The sequence below is a fragment of the Carlito syrichta genome, unplaced genomic scaffold (genome assembly GCF_000164805.1).
Source record: "Carlito syrichta isolate Samal-C Ts95f unplaced genomic scaffold, Tarsius_syrichta-2.0.1 Scaffold289196, whole genome shotgun sequence".
In the NCBI taxonomy this organism is placed as follows: Eukaryota; Metazoa; Chordata; class Mammalia; order Primates; family Tarsiidae; genus Carlito; species Carlito syrichta.
The window spans coordinates 94792-111305 of NW_007233292.1; the positions used below are offsets into that span (position 1 = coordinate 94792).

General features: G+C 36.8%; 1 protein-coding gene across 1 annotated transcript in view; it reads left to right on the top strand.

Moving 5' to 3' along the window:
- MUSK (muscle associated receptor tyrosine kinase) overlaps positions 1–16514 on the top strand; it is a gene marked incomplete at its 3' end in the record, with an annotated part of 130272 nt that overhangs the window by 62760 nt on the left and 50998 nt on the right. Inside the window, exon 7 of the mRNA XM_008054188.1 lies at positions 3939–4063. Within this exon, the coding sequence (XP_008052379.1) occupies positions 3939–4063 (125 nt within the window). The remainder of the gene's footprint in view (positions 1–3938; positions 4064–16514) is intronic.

Below are 16514 nucleotides of genomic sequence, written 5' to 3' on the forward strand. Positions count from 1 at the left end.
TTGACCTGGGAAATTTACCACACATCAACCCCTCACCCTTCTTAGATGCAGGATAGCCAGGAGAATGATGGCCCACAGAAAAGCTGAGATACACAGAACACTTACAAATCCTTCTCCCGTCTCACCTAAGAAACCACTCATTCATTCATTCATTCAGTAACTAGTTAGTGATTGCCTACCATGTACCATGCAGAGTTCTAGAAATAGATGTAGATATGTAGATAGAAATATAGGCATATCAGTCAGCCTGTTAGTGAACAAAACAAACCGTACCGTTGTGATGCTTACATTCTGGGGGAAGAGACAGTCAAAAAGGAAATAATAAATACACCAGTAGTTAATAAATAAGATAGTGATAAGTGCTATGGAAAAATATAAACAAGAATGAAAAGAAGAAAGCATTAAGATAAGAAGACATTTGAATAGAAACCCAAAAGACATCTGCAACCTCCTTTGAGACTGGGAGGAAGGGTAGAACTGTCTTTCCATACTGAAAAAAGTGGGGTTGAGTTTTTTGTAGAGAATATGAGAGTGCAGGAAAAATCAACTTCCCTTTAATCCTTGGCCTTATTTTCTTCTTAGCCCACGGCCCTTAACAAAACCCACGGTCGGCCAATGCTATATCTTCCCTCTTTTGGGTAGGAGACAGCAGTTCATCAGCACAATCTCACATTTATGAAGGTACAATAGTACTGCAATGCCAGTGATACTCCTTTATGTACCCCCTGTGCCCCACCGAAACCCCAGGAAGGTTCTAATATAGGGCAGAGTCATATATTAATTAAATTAACTTCAAAATCACATTGAACTTTAGAATGATGATTAATTCTGTTTTATTTACCATCCCTCATTATGTTTAGCTGTGTTGTGCAATATGGATAACCAGAGATTTTGCAATGAGTTCAAATGACATTCCAAATAATGTAATACCAGCCCGGGGTGGGGGGGGGGTGTGCTGAAAATGAGAACAAAATAAGACCTTCCTGATTATTACATTTCCAGGAAGAATTTTAAGTTCCCAAATTAAAACTTTATAAATTAAAGCAGCAAAACAATCTAGATTTCATTCTTTCCCAAATTTTTATCTTGCTCATCTGCAGCCAGAAGTTCAAGAGGACCCTCAATGTCATTAAAACACTTCCCAGCCGGGCTCGGTGGCTCAGCCTGTAATCCCGCGCCTTTGGGAGGCTGAGGTGAGTGGATTGCCTGAGCCCGCGGGTTCGAGACCCGCCTGGGCAGCGAGACCTCATCTCTACAATAAATCAAAAAATCAGCCGGGCGTGGTAGCGCATGCCTGTAATTCCAGTTACTTGGAAGGCTGAGGTGGAAGGATCGCCGGAGCCCAGCAGGCGAGATTGTGGTGGCCGGGAGCGGCCACTGCACTCCAGTTTGGGCGACAGAGTGAGACTCCAACTCAAAAAAAAAAAAAAAAAAAAAAACACTTCCCCAGCACAAATGACATTAAAATAATACAACTCAAAATTTCTCAAAGATCCTACTTGTTTCAACTTCTCAGAGACAATGGAACCCATAAGATGATCATTGCAGTCGTCTCACACTGAAAAAATGTAGGACACCCAAACATAGTCCCAAGCTCTACAAGAGTTATTTCGGCCAAATTACCCACGTGAACTCAAATATGTTGTGCAATCTAGGTCTCCATAATTGTTCCCAGAAAACATCAGAAAGGAAAGTACCTGGGTGCACCCTTGCTAGGATGCCTGTCAGTATGCATTAGTCATCAAAAGCCACAACCTGTGAAATTGAACTAAGAGAAGAAGAATCCAAACAGAGCCACACATTGGATTTAGGGGATATGCCTCTAAAGTCTCTTTTGATCTAGAATAGATCATTCTTCTTTTTTCCCCCTGTTGCTATCTATTTGTTGAATAAACTAAATAATCTGCCCCCCTTAAATGTTTGGATTCAATTGACTTGCATTTCCATGGTATTCTTTAACATGTTCTTTAACCCTCTAATTTTTGTAAATCTGTAATTAGACTCCGGAATTTACTTAAAATCAGGCTCAATTTTGGTTTCGGGGGACAGATTCAGCTGCATTTTAGACATTTGATACCATTTGTGGTGGTTGTTTTTTAACCACTTGTTGCCTTAAATATAGCACCTTTTGCCATTGTTTCCTCTCCAGGTTTTTGGGCCCAACATTTGTGTATCTAAATTGTTCTGGATTTTATCTCTTAGAATCCTTAATATCGAAAGATAGGAAGTTAAATTAATTAAAATCTTCAAAAAAACATCCAGTTGTCAGAAAAATCATATCTTCCTTTGTCTCTTTAAATTATGTAATTCTATTATGCATCCATAAATAAGGACAAATATATGGCCGTCATTGCAACTTGGATAGATTTAGAGTCTAGAGTACCATATGTTCTCACTCATAAGCACACCTTAAACAGTTACCATAATACTATAAGAAAAGGATTGGCAGTTAAGGGAAACTGCCAGGGGAGTGGGGGCCACAACCCATCAACTAGGGTACCAGCATTTGTATACCTAACCCTGAATTGTACCCCACATCACATCTTTCAAATTAGAAATTCAAAATAAATAAATAAATCTTTTTAAAAGTATGCATTTTCAAACCAAAAAAAAAATAAATAAATAGATAAATAAATAAATAAATAATGTAATTCTTTTTAGGAAGCATTCAATAATCAGACTGTCTTTCAGCACAGCGCTGGACTTGTCCTACATGTCTCCTTTCCTAGTGTATGCTGTGTCTCCATACTTAAGAATCCAAACTTCAGAAATTTCAAGTAACTAGAAAAGCTAAGTTTCAAAACATTGTTTTAATAGAGACTCAATACTTTAAGATTACGTTCTGTGCTTAAGTCCCAGAAATCAAAAAGTGATATCATACAATATCATATTTACCATATAATAGACAATCAAAAAGATTCTAGTTTTAAAAGAAAACTAGACTTGAAGTCAGAAGACTTGAGTCCAGGTTTCTCACCTATCACTTTTACTACATTAGGAAAACAATTTAAATTAATTAGGATTTGGTTTCCTCATCTATACAATAAGAGCAGGAATCTGGTTGATCTCTGAAATATTTTCCAAGTTTAATGATTCTGAAAGTCTAAGTCTCTTCCAGTCTGTTGTACATTCTGAGCTCAACCCCACTCTTTAGTTAAAGGGAAAATTTCTCCTTATGTCAATAACTTTCTGTTATTTAATCGGTGGGGTTCTGTCTCAGAAAGGAAAGTAAATCACTCATTCTCCTACCCACACCTTCCCTAGAATATTCTTTTTCTTTTTTGTCCAACACGTTGTCTCACTTTCTGAAAAGTTTGACAAATTCTCTCTGTCCTCCTACTATCATACAGTTGAGGGTGTAAAGTGTTACTTAATCATTTTATTAATTCAATAAAATATTATTCTGTTCTTGCTTTGGTCAGAAACTCTGCTAGATACTGAATGCAGCAGTGAACAAAACAGGCAAAGCTTTTGGTTTCAGACAATCCAATGGGAAAGAGAAATAATAGACAAGTAAAAATATAAATAAGATATTTTTAGATAGTGGTAAGGTTTGTAGAGACAAGAATAATCATGAAAAGTGAATGGGAGGAGGATTACACTTTATGTTGAGTGATTAAAATGGATCTTTCTGAGGAAATGTCACTTGAATAGCGACTTGAATGATCCAAGGAATCTTCCCTGCAAGGATATAGGGGATGAGTGTCCCACACAGAGGAAGAGCAAGGGCAAACTGGGTTAACAAGCTCAGTGTGTCCTGGAGTGGTGAGAAATGTAGGGTCATGACATAAAGGGCTTGGAGGCCCTGTCTGGCTTTTGATATTATCCTTAAGACAGAGGAACACACTGATGGGGTCTGATTTGCATTTCTTAAAGACCACTTTTATCTTGGCCATTCCCTATGTGAGAGTGACTCACCACTTCTGTCTTCCTAACAGTTTTTGCCAGAATCCTGCGGGCTCCTGAATCCCACAATGTTACCTTTGGCTCCTTTGTGACCCTGCGCTGTACCGCTACAGGCATCCCTGTTCCCACCATTACCTGGATTGAAAATGGAAATGCTGTGAGTGTCATATGTGTGGGGATTAGTCTGGGGTAACTTGCAGGGTGGACCAAATATTAATATATTAGTAAAGCTGTCTCAATCTCTGTCATTAATTTCATCTACATGCCTTTCTTTATTTTTATAAATTTAGGAGGTACAAGTGTAGTTTTGTTACATGGATTTGTTGTAAAGACTAGGAGTTTAGGGTAATCATCACCTGAAAAGTGTGCACATTGTACCCATTAGGCAATTTCTCATCCTTCACTCCTTTCCCACCCTCCCACCTTTGCAAGTCTCCAATGTCTATTCTTCCGCTCTCTATGTCCATGTGTACACATTATTTAGCTCCCACTTGTAAGCGAGAACATGTGGTATTTGATTTTCTGTTTCTGGGTTATTTCACATAAGATGATGTCCTCCAGTTTTGCCCATGTTGCTGCAAAATACATGATTTTCTTTTTTATGGCTGAGTAGTATTCTGGGAGATACATATAGATACAGATATTGTTTTTATTTTTCATATTTTCTTCATCTAATCATCCATTGGTAGACAGGATGATTCCATATCTTTGCTATTGTGAATAGTACTGCAATAAACATAGCGAGATGCTGGTGTCTTTTTAATATAATGCTCTCTTTTCCATTAGGTAGATACCCAGTAGTGGGATTGCTGGCTCAAATGGTAGTTCCATTTCTACTTCTTTGAGAAACCTCCATACAGTTTTCAATAGAGGCTGTGCTAATTTACATTCCTATCAACAGTGTATAAGTATTCCCTTTTCTCTGCAGCCTCACCAACATCTGTAGGTTTTTTGTTTGTTTTGTTTTACTTTTTAAAAATAGCCTTTCTGACTGTGTGAGAAGGTATCTTATTGTGGTTTTAATTTGCATTTCTCCAGTGATTAGTGATGTTGAGCATTTTTTCATACGTTTTTGGACATTCGTTATGTCTTTTGAAAAATGTCTGTTCATGTCCTTTGCACACTTTTAAATTTTCTTTTTCCTTGTTGAGTTGTTCGAGTTCCTAGTAAATTCTAGATATTAGTACTTTGTTGGATGCATAGTTTACAAATATTTTCTACCATTTCTTAGGTTGTCTGTTTACTCTGTAAGTTATTTCTTTTGCTGAACAGAAGCTTTTTTAGTTTAATTAAGTCCCACTTATCTATTTTTTTGTTTCATTTTCTTCAGAGATCTTAGTTATAAATTATTTGCCTAGGTCAATGTCCGGAACAGATTTTCCTAGGTCTTCTACTACAATATTTATAATTTCAAGTCTTACATTTTTAACATTTTAAAAATTTTATTTTAAAGTTGTGGGGTACAAATAAGGATTGCATACACAAATGATTTAGGTACAGGTGAAATTTTGGGTCTCCCATTGGATCTCACTTCACCTTGTTTAGGATCAGGCACCCTTACTGATGTTATGTGCTCCCCCTGCACCCTGCCAGCAGTGTCCCCACTGCTACTGCTGATCCCTTTTTTGTAGTATTATGATAGGTATTCAGGGTCCACTTATGAGTGAGAACATGTGGTGCTCATTTCTTTATTTTGTGATAGATCACTGAATACGATAGACTCCAAATCCATCCAAGTTGCTGCAAAATTCATAATTTTGTCCTACTTTATGACTGCTTAACGTTCCATTGTGTATATGTACCATACTTTTTCCAGTCCGCTTTTGATTGGCAGCATGATTGGTTCCATGTTTCTGCTATTATGAATAGTGCTGCAATAAACATGCTTATGTACATAACTTTTTTATAGAATGCTCTGAGTTTCTCTGGGTATATTCCTAGAAAGGGGATTACTGGGTCAAATGGAAGGTCAATTTGTAGGTCTTTAGTCCATCTTGACTTAATTTTTATATGTAGTGAGAGATATAGAACCAACTTCATTCTTCTACATATGGTTATCCAGTTTTCCTAGAATCATTTGTTGAATAAGGTATCCTTTCCCCAGTGTATGTTTTTGTTGACTTTTTCAAAGATCGGTAGGTTGTTGGTATGTGGCTTTATTTCTGCATCTTCTAGTCTTTTCCATTGGTCTGTGTGTTTATTTACATACCAATACCATACTGTTTTGATACTGTAGCCTTGTAATATTATTTTTATTATTTGTATAATTTGAAATCAGGTAATGAGATGCCTTCAGCTCTGTTTTTTTACTTATTTATTTGTCTGTTTTGCTTAGAATTGCTTTGACTATTCAGGCTCATTTTTGATTCCATATGGACTTTAGATTTTTTTTTTTAAATTCTGTGAAAAATGACATCAGTATTTTCATAAGAATTGCACTGAATTTGTGATTACTTTAGGCAGTATGGTCATTTTAGTGACACTGATTCTCCCAATCTATGAGTATGTTATTTTTTTCTATTTGCTTTTATCATCTATGATTTCTTTCTCGAGTATTTTGTAGTCCTTCTTGCAGAGATATTTCACCTTCTTGCCTCCTACACCACTTTTTGAAGTCTTCTAATATCTTTGTTCTAGAAGTCACTGCTATTGAAATTGATCTCCAGGAGTTTGCTTCTTTCCTTGTATCATGTGGGAAACTATAAATCAATTCCTTTATTTGTGCCTTTGTATAAAAGGAAAGTAGTAACCATACCTTCCCATACAAGTAAAGTAATTTTAATAAAACCCATCAGTGAAAGATTAGTTCCCTGCTGGGGAGTGCTTTGATAAAAAGAAGTCCAGAATTACAATCTATGTCTGTCAGTTCAACATTCTTTCATTTACTTTTAATAGTGGTAATAATAACTGATGTTATAATTAGGTTATAATTTTGAGCCAGACCCTTTTCTAAGCACTTTACATATAAGTATCCATTTATTCATTCTATAAATATGTATTGAGCATTAAGCACTACTCAAACCCTGTGGATACAGGAACAAACAAAACAGTTTTCTGTCCTCAAAGAGTTGACATTCTGATGAAGACAGACAATAAAATAAAGCAAATAGGATACTACATATTTTATGTGAATGGTGTCAAATGCTAAGGAGGAAAAAAGAAGAAAAAGGAGACAGAAAGTTTGCCCTTAGAAGAGAGAGAACCCTCCTACACTGTTAGTGGGAATAATTAGTACAGCCACTATGGATAACAGTATGGAGGTTCCTTAGAAAACTAAAAATAGAGCTACCATATAATCCAGCAATTCCACTATTGGGTATATATTCAAAAGAAAGAAAATCACTATGCCAAAGTGATATCTGCATTCCTATGTTTATTGCAGCACTATTTATGACAGCCAAGATATGAAATTAACCTGTATCTATCAATAGATGAATAAAGAAAATATGATACATATGCATAATGGAATATTATTCATCCATAAAAACAATGAAATCCTATCATTTGCAACAACATGGTTAGAACCAGAAGATATTATAAGTGAAATAATCCAGGCACAGAAAGACAAATATCACATTTTCTCATATATAGGAGCTAAAAATATTGATCTCTGATCTTATGGATATAGAGAGTAAATTGATGGTTATCAGAGACTTGGAAGAGGATTGAGGAGGGATGTGATAAAGAGGGGCTGGCTAATGAGTACAAAAAATACAGTTAAATAGAAGGAATCAAATCTAGTGTTTGGTGGCACAATAGGATGACTACAGTTAACAATAATTTATTATCTGGGCTCGGTGGCTCAGCCTGTAATCCCGTGCCTTTGGGAGGTTGAGGCGAGTGGATTGTCTGAGCCCGCGGGTTCGAGACCCGCCTGGGCAGCGAGACCTCATCTCTACAATAAATCAAAAATCAGCCGGGCGTGGTAGCGCATGCCTGTAATTCCGGCTACTCGGAAGGCTGAGGCAGAAGGATCGCCGGAGCCCAGCAGGCGAGTCTGTGGTGGCCGGGAGCGGCCACTGCACTCCAGTCTGGGCGACCGAGTGAGACTCCAACTCAAAAAAAAAATATATGAAGGAGATGAAGGGGGAGGCTATGAAAGGGGAAGACAACTGGACAACGTTTCTGAAATATGGGTACACAGGGCATGCCACAGAATCAGCCAGGAGGCCAGTGTGGCTAGAGATGAGTGAGCAAAAGCAAAGGGGTAAGTGGTGTGTGTCGGCATTGTGAATCATATAGGCTTGAATAGGTTATTGAAACAACTTTGGCTTTTATTTGAGTAAAATAGAATGCCATTGTAGATCTGTTTTTATGTTTTTTCCTTCTGACTCTTGTTTATTGTGTTTTATTTCCTTGTGTGTCTAGTTATCTTTGATTATCTGTTGTTCATTGTTTTGAATAAAAATGTCAGAAACTAATTTAAGGTCTAGATAAAGGTGATTTCTTCTAGAGTTTTTGCTAGTTTCTGCCAGGGACAGAGTCTACTGCTAATCTTAGACCACCTTATACTAAACTCAAAGTTTGAAACTTCTTGGACATCCCAGAGAATTATAACATGTAACTCTTTATGCAGACTATTTACTTATAGTTTACACTAATATATCCCTGATATCTAGTTCTTTGAAATATTAATTTATTGTCTCTCTTAGTGGATGCTACACCTTTATTGGCATTGAGTTTTTTTTTTTTTCTCACTCCTAATAGCATTACAAAGTTCAAATTTTCCAGGTTTGGAAAATTCTCTCAGGACAATAAAATGAGCTGTTTATTACATTTGCAAAAAAAAATTGTTGCAGAATTTTTTTTTTTCAGTATTTAGATTGGTCTGAATAACCTAGCTTATCAATATCTAAAGTAAGAGCCTATCACAGACCATTACTATCATTATATTTTATGAACCTTAATTACTTTGGTTTGCACACAGTTTCTAGTTTCTGATACTCGCTGTTAGGTTAAGAAATTTAGTTTTACTCTTAATTTGATAATTATTTTTAATATAAATATATTTTAAAGTCAATAAAACACCTTGTCATAATTTATATCAACTTATTGATGAGCATGTAGTTTTCATTTTAAATTGCAAAGTTTCCTTCATGTTGAACCACTTTTTAATCTCTTGAATATATTGCTTTTTTGCTTAAATGTGTTATTTCAATCTGCTGTAATTTCTATTAAGGCTTATTGCATAAAGTTTCAAAAATATTCTAGTCTACTTTTTAGTGGACTATTATGATCAAGTTTGTTAACAATATTTTACCAGCCTTATAGAACAGACGGGCAAATTTACATATTTTCCTTTGGCATAGAGAGGTGAGGAAGTTGACATGCAAATCTCTCTTAAACTCAGAGACATTTTTCTCTATTATACCTTTAATTAGTGTCTTTTCTCCACATTCTTTCTACTTTGATTCCTAAAATGAATTTCACTCTAAATGCTTATCTTTCTGTTAGTCTACTATTATTATCAACCATGGGAACCCCAATAGAAAGTCTCATTCACAACTTCTGGCTTATAGGTAGATGCGTCAGCTTAGTGCTATAGACATACAGAATAACTCCCAAAGTTCTTGAATTACTTTACTGACTATCTCAAAATTCACTCCCACTTACAACCTGCTATCTGAACTTTGGGATTTTCTATGACTCTGTAGAAAAAAATATATCCTTTCTCCTCTCAGTAAACCTCTTTTTTTAATGTTAGATTTCAGCTTCTTACTTGATACTAGTCTTTATTTCGATACGATCACATCATTTTTTTATCTTCCAGAAATTCCCACTTTTTAATGGGGTTATTTATTTTTCTTGCTGATTTGTTTAATTTCCTTACAGATTCTGGACACTAGTCCTTTGTTGGATGCACAGTTTGCCAATATTTTCTCCCATTCTGCAGGTTGTCTGTTCACTCTGGATTATTTCTTTTACTGTGCAGAAACTTTTTAGTTTAATTATGTTTTACTTGTCTATTTTTGTTTTTGTTGCTTATGCTTTTGTGGTCTTAGTTATGAATTATTTGCCTAGGCCAATGTCCAGAAGCGTTTTCTTTAGGTTTTCTTCTAGGACTTTTACGGTTTCAGGTCTTACATTTGTATCTACAGACCCTTGGGGCACAGGCCATTGAACAAAGCTCCCTCTTCTTTGTTCCCTCCATTGGCACTGTAAAGCAGTCTAACTCTGCCCTTGGACTTTATAGGTGGGAATTAGATACTTATCTCTATCTCTCTAAATTGCAGGTGTGTTGAGGTCCCTAAGATCACATTCATGTTTTATGGTCTGTTAGAAGGACTCACAGAACTCAGAAAAGCTGTTATGGTTACAACTTATTATAGGGAAAGGATACAGGTTAAAATCAGTAAAGGGAAGACATTTTCCTCTTGCATGGACAGCACTTCATTCTCCCAGTAGTGATGCTTGACTGCATGTGTGAAGCATTGCCAACCACAGAAGCTCAATCAAACCTTGGTGTCCAGAGTTTTTATTGGGGCTTAGTTACATAGATATAGAATGCTCTCACAATTAACCTTAGCTAGTCCCAAGTCTCTCCAAAGGTCAAACTGGTACAATATGGTGTAGAGTCCCAGCTGAACAAAAAAGGCATTCACCATAATTTACTTTGTTAGTATAAACTATCTGGCATGATACAAGGTCTCAGATATACAAAGACACTTTTATCAGACAGGATACTCAAAAGAGCCAACTCAAGACCTTTCTTTGGAATGTGCAGTGTTTGAATACCTCACGCCCACTGCACTAGCCCTGTAACCTTTTTTTTGCACAGCAGGGACCATATATCAATTCTCCAGGAGGTTCAATTGAGGACACTCTTTTAAGTCTTAAGGAGATGACAGCATGTCCAAACCCGTCCTTGGGTGAGGTGAGGATGGCTCTCAATATGGCTAAACAATTCAAACCTTGATAACTCGTCTAACTGATGCTCAGTTATTTTCATTTTTCTTATTCTCCAGGATAGTCTATCTCCAACTTTATGGTGTCTTGACTGCAGTGAACACATATTATCATATTATAATATATTAATGGTAGCATTTTGAAGTCACAGTAGTATCCCAAATTTTGTTTAATACAAGCATATCAAGAAAATGATGAAAATTTTTTTAAGGCAGGCAAAATCTTATGATATAACTCAAATCATATTAAGTGTTATTTCTACTCAGTCTGAGGCACACTTCTTCATGAACTTGAACTACTGCATATCCTCAGAACTTCCACTTACGGACTGAGTGGTTTAGACAACAGAAATTTATTTTCTAACAGTTCTAAAAGCTGGAAGTAAGGTCAGGGGGACATCAGGGTTGACTTCTGGTGAGGCCTGTTTTCCTGGCTTGCAGATGGCCTCACATGGCCACCTCCTAGTATTTTTACAAGGTCTTCTCTTTTTGGGTGTGCATTCCTGGTGACTCTTTGTCTTCATAGATGAGTACCAAAAAATCCCATAGTTTTTTTTCAGAACATAGTTCTTATCCCTAAATGGTTTTTACTCCTCTCTTTTTTAGATCATTATACAGTTTTTTCCTCTTAATTAAACAGTAGCAACTAAAACAAAGACACATACTCTGGAACTAAACAAAAAATAAAAGATAGATTTTAGGGCGGGAAGTTATGTTGTTAGTTTTTGGAATTCTATAGACTTCAGTAGCTTTTTGTAGCATGGAAGAATGGCAAACTTGAGGCATCTCCATTTAATAAGAAGATTTGTATACTATTTTAAAATAAAATTAAACAACCTAGAGTTTCAGAAAGTTAGCAGGGAGGAGGGTTCAGAAGGTTGGGAGTGAAGTTCCCTGGACCTGTCCACTTATTGAAAGGCACCTCGCCATGAATGAACCTTGAGAACATCATGCAAAATGAAATAAGCCCGGTATAGAAAGGCAAATACAAAATGATCTTACTTTGATGTGAAATCTAAAAGTTAAACTCATAGAAGCACAGAGTAGAATGGAGGTTGCCAGGGGCTAGAGGATGGGGAAAAAGGGAATATGTTGGTCAAAGGTACAAAATTTCAGTCATTCAAGATGAATAAATATTGGAGATCTAACATACAGATGGTAGCTAGAATTAACAATATTGTATTGCTTACTCGAAATCGAAGAGGGTAAATCCTGCGTGTTCTCACCACTCATACCAAAACCAGTATCTACTCATACATGAGATGATAGTTAACTGCCTTAACTGTGGTAATCATTTCATAATGTATATGTATATCAAAACACCAACTTGTTTATCTTAAATGCACACAATTTATATTTGTCAGTTATACCCTCAATAAGCTAAAAAAAGAGACCTCATCTCTACAGTAAATCAAAAAATCAGCCGGGTGTGGTAGCTCATGGCTATAATTCCGGCTACTTGGAAGGCTGAGGCGGAAGGATCGCCGGAACCCAGCAGGTCGAGGCTGCGGTGGCCGGGAGCGGCCACTGCACTCCAGTCTGGGCAACAGAGTGAGACTCCAACTCAAATAAATAAATAAAATTTTAAATTAAAAAAAGAGTCTCGGCTGGGCTCGGTGGCTCAGCCTGTAATCCCAGCACTTTGGGAGGCCGAGGTGAGTGGATTGCCCGAGCCCACAGGTTCGAGACCCACCTGGGCAACTTGGCGACACCTCATCTCTACAATAAATGAAATACTAGCAGGGCGTGGTAGTGCGTGCCTGTAGTTCCGGCTACTTAGAAGGCTGAGATGGAAGGATCGCCTGAGCCCAGCAGATCGAGGCTGTAGTGGCTGGGAGTGTTCCACTGCACTCCAGTCTGGGCGACAGAGTAAGACTCCAACTCAAAAAAAGAAAAGAAAAAAAAAGGAGTCTCAAAAAAAGTAATTATCTGCTTTGTACTTGTATCCAGTCCCACCTTTGTCCCTATGACATAGTGTGTCCTAAGAAAACCGATTGCCTATAGCCCTAAAAGATGAGAACTAGAACACAAAATACAGAAAAGATAAGAAAGGGAAGAGAGAAAAGGGTATGGAAAAGAACATGTATCAATATGTGACACTTTGGTGGAGGTGCAAAACAGGAAAAATATGCCAAATTCTATGGCTACCCCCAATAACAAAGAATGTCTTATGGAAATAGTTCCCTCCAAGAATTACAAGTCATTAGTTTTGTTGTTTTTACTGAAGATGTTTTTCTTTCTGATAATTAAACAAAACAATTTTTCTCAAAATGTGTTACTAAAATTGGTTCATCATATCTGTCTATCCTCAATCCTTTTAAAATACAGTAAATAAACAGATGAATGTTACTTTTTTAGCTTGTAATTGAGGCATGGTAGAATGTGAATTAGAGGGGAGGTGGGATACTTAGATCTTAAATGTTCCTCTCTAGTTAATGTGATTTTGGAAGAGTTCACTTACCACTCAGATATTGATTTTTCTCATATCTATATGGACAACGATGTCAGGCGGCTGTCAAAGATTATCTCTAATGTGACATCTGGGCCCAGGCATGGTGTTTCATGTCTGGAATTCCAGCACTTTTGGAGGTCAAGGCGAGAGGATTACTTGAGTCCGGGAGTTCCAGACCAGCCTAGACAATTAAAGTGAGACCTCATCTATAAAAAAAATTTTTTAAAAGTTAGTCGGGCATGGTGGTACATGCCTTTAGTCCCTGGTATGGTATTTGGGAGGCTGATGTGGAAGAATTGCCTGAGCCCAGGAGGTCAAGGCTGCAGTGAGCAGTGGTTGTACCACTGTACTGCAGCCTGGGCAACACAGTGAGACCTCAACACAAAATAAAAACAACAATAATAATAATCTGACATCAGGACTAATGTTCTCTAATTTTGTTCTGCTACAATAAAGTAATGTATAGTATCTGTTTTTCTTTACTGCTCTAATTAAAATTCTAGTGTCATTTAAAATTTGAATCCTATTTGGCAGTGTGTTTTTTGGCTCTTCTCTGGAATCTATTGTAACTGTCTTAAACCTCCCAAGGTAGGATAAAGATATCCTAAGAAAATTGGGAGACTGACAATATAACCTCATTAATTTGTCTTGTTATGTGAACACAGTAAGTAATAAGTAAAATGGAGAGACAAACTTCTCAAAAGTTCAGTGTTTTAAAAAGAGTCATATGAGGTTAGAACTGGAATATATATGAGCATTTTTTATTGGAGTTCAGGAATTATGAGAGTAGGATAGTTTGAGCTGGTTTGGGTCTTACTGAGACCCCCACTTAATCATGCAAGATGTGACTCACAAAGAAGGCAAAATAGACCCATCACCTCAGATTCTAAAACAGGAATAAAACAAATGAATAGTGACTTTCCTCCAGGAAGAAAGCACAAGCACATCGGCAGCTCTTATGGTCAGAGAGTATGTGCTGCTCTTACTGCCAAGTTTCATTCTTGGTAATACTACCCAAGTCCGAAACAAAATCAAGATGACTTTGTCCATACTGACGCAAATCACAGGAAATGGAAGCAATTTCAGACACGTCATGTTGCAAAAGTAGCAAACCAGAAAGTCTATTGAAGAGAACATGGAGAATCCCATAACTCTAATGTCATTTTTGGTGGACTGAAGGAAAACTAAGGCAGAGCTGGGAGATACTTGGCACAGAATAAAACAGAGTTTGAACTGTGGCTCTCCACTAACTGCAAGTTAGTAAACTAACACCATAAGACACTACTAAGTACAACAACGGATACTCTAAAAGATGTGAGTGCTCCTTTGCTCCCCCTCTGTGAACATGCCAGTAAACTAAAACCCTGAACCGTTAGAGCCAAGTACGAGGAAGGTCAAGCAACATGTCGCAAAATGATTAGGAAATATTTTTGCTTTTTTCCTATGGAAATGTCATTCATTATTCATGGAAATTTGTAGTCACAGATGAACTTCAGAGTGAATAGCAATAGTCTTTTTGTTTTACAATATTGGAAATAGTAATTAGAGTAGTAGTGAATAGAGGAGAGCTTAATTTATAAAAAGAAAATTCTTTGCCTTCTTATAACCAGATTTGTTTAAATGGATACTGATAATAATTCTAGTAGTTCAGCATTCATGAAAAGACAAAAAACAATGCATGTCTCTCTTGCTTTGTCCAATATAATTTCTAAAATATTTTAAATGCTGGATCATTTTAACTTATTAGAATAATTTATTTTATAAAATAAATAGCCAGATCAACTATGTTGAAGATTGTGTTTTTGAATTTTCTTCCTTTTTTTAAAATAAATTTTTTATTTTAAAGATGTGGGGTACAATTCAGGGTTAGGCATACACATGTTCATTATGCAGGTACTCTTGTTGATGAGGTGTGTCCTGCACAGTAGATTCCCACTACTGCCAATCATGCCTCTCTCTCTCGCCCAGCAGTTTCCCACTACTGCCAACCCTTTACTTGTAGAATTATGAAAATTGCTCAAGGTCCACTTATGAGTGAGATCATGTGATACTCAGTTCTTTGTTTCTGTGATAAATCACTCAGTATCATAGACTCTATATCCAACGAAGTTCATAATTTAGTCCTTCTTTATGGCTGCATAATATTCCATCACGTATATATGCCACATTTTTAAAATCCAGTCCTCTTTCAATGGGCAGCACGGCTGACTCCATGTTTTTGCTATTGTGAATAATGCTGCAAGAAACATACATGCACAGGTACCTTTTCCATAGAGTGATTTGAGTTTCTCCACATATATTCCCAGTAGGGAGATAGCAGAGTTGTATGGAACGTGGGTTTTTCGATCTTTTAGGAATTGCCACACTGTTTTCCAGAGGTTGTATTAGTTTATACTTCCACAACCATGTAGAAGTGTTCCCTTTTCGCTGCATCCTCAGCAGCATCTGTTGGTTTTTGAGTTGTTGATGATGACCATCCTGACTGGAGTTAGGTGGTATCTCAGTATAGTTTTAATTTGCATTCTTTGATGACTAGTAAGGCTGAGCATTTTTTCATGTATCTGTTGGCTGCTCATGTGTCTTCTTTTGAGAAGTGTCTATTCATATCTTTTGCCCAATTTGTAATGAGGCTGTTTTTTTTTTTTTTTTTCTTTTCGGCATGTTTGAGTTTCTTTTAGATCCTAGATGTTAAGCCTTTGTCAGATATACAGTTGGTAAATATTCTTTTCCCAGTCTGTGGGCTGTCTCCCTGCTCTCTTGATGGTTACTTTGGCATTGCAGTTCCTGCTATCTTATCTCTTATGGCATGGGCACTTGGGGCTTTGATCAAGAATTGGTTGCCAGTTCCAATTTCCAGAAGAGTGTCTTCTGCATTTTCTAAGGTTCTTATAGTTTGAGATTTTACATTTAGGTCTTTAATTCATTTAGAGTTGATTTTTGTGTATGATGATAGGTAGGGGTCTTGTTTTAGCCTTCTGCATGTGGTCAGCCAGTGTTCCCAGCACCACTTACTGAATAAGTTCTCCTCTCCCTAGTGGTTGTTAGTGGAGGTTTGTTAAAGATGAGTTGGTTGAGAAATTGAGGTTTTACTCCCAGAATCTCTATCCTGGTCCATTGGTTCATATGTCTGTTCTTGTACCAATAGCAGGCTGTTTTGAATATTGTAGCTTTATAATAAAGTTTGAAGTCTGGGAGTGTGATACCTCTTGTCCTTTTTTTTTTTTTTTTTTTTTTTTTGGGGTTTTTTGGTT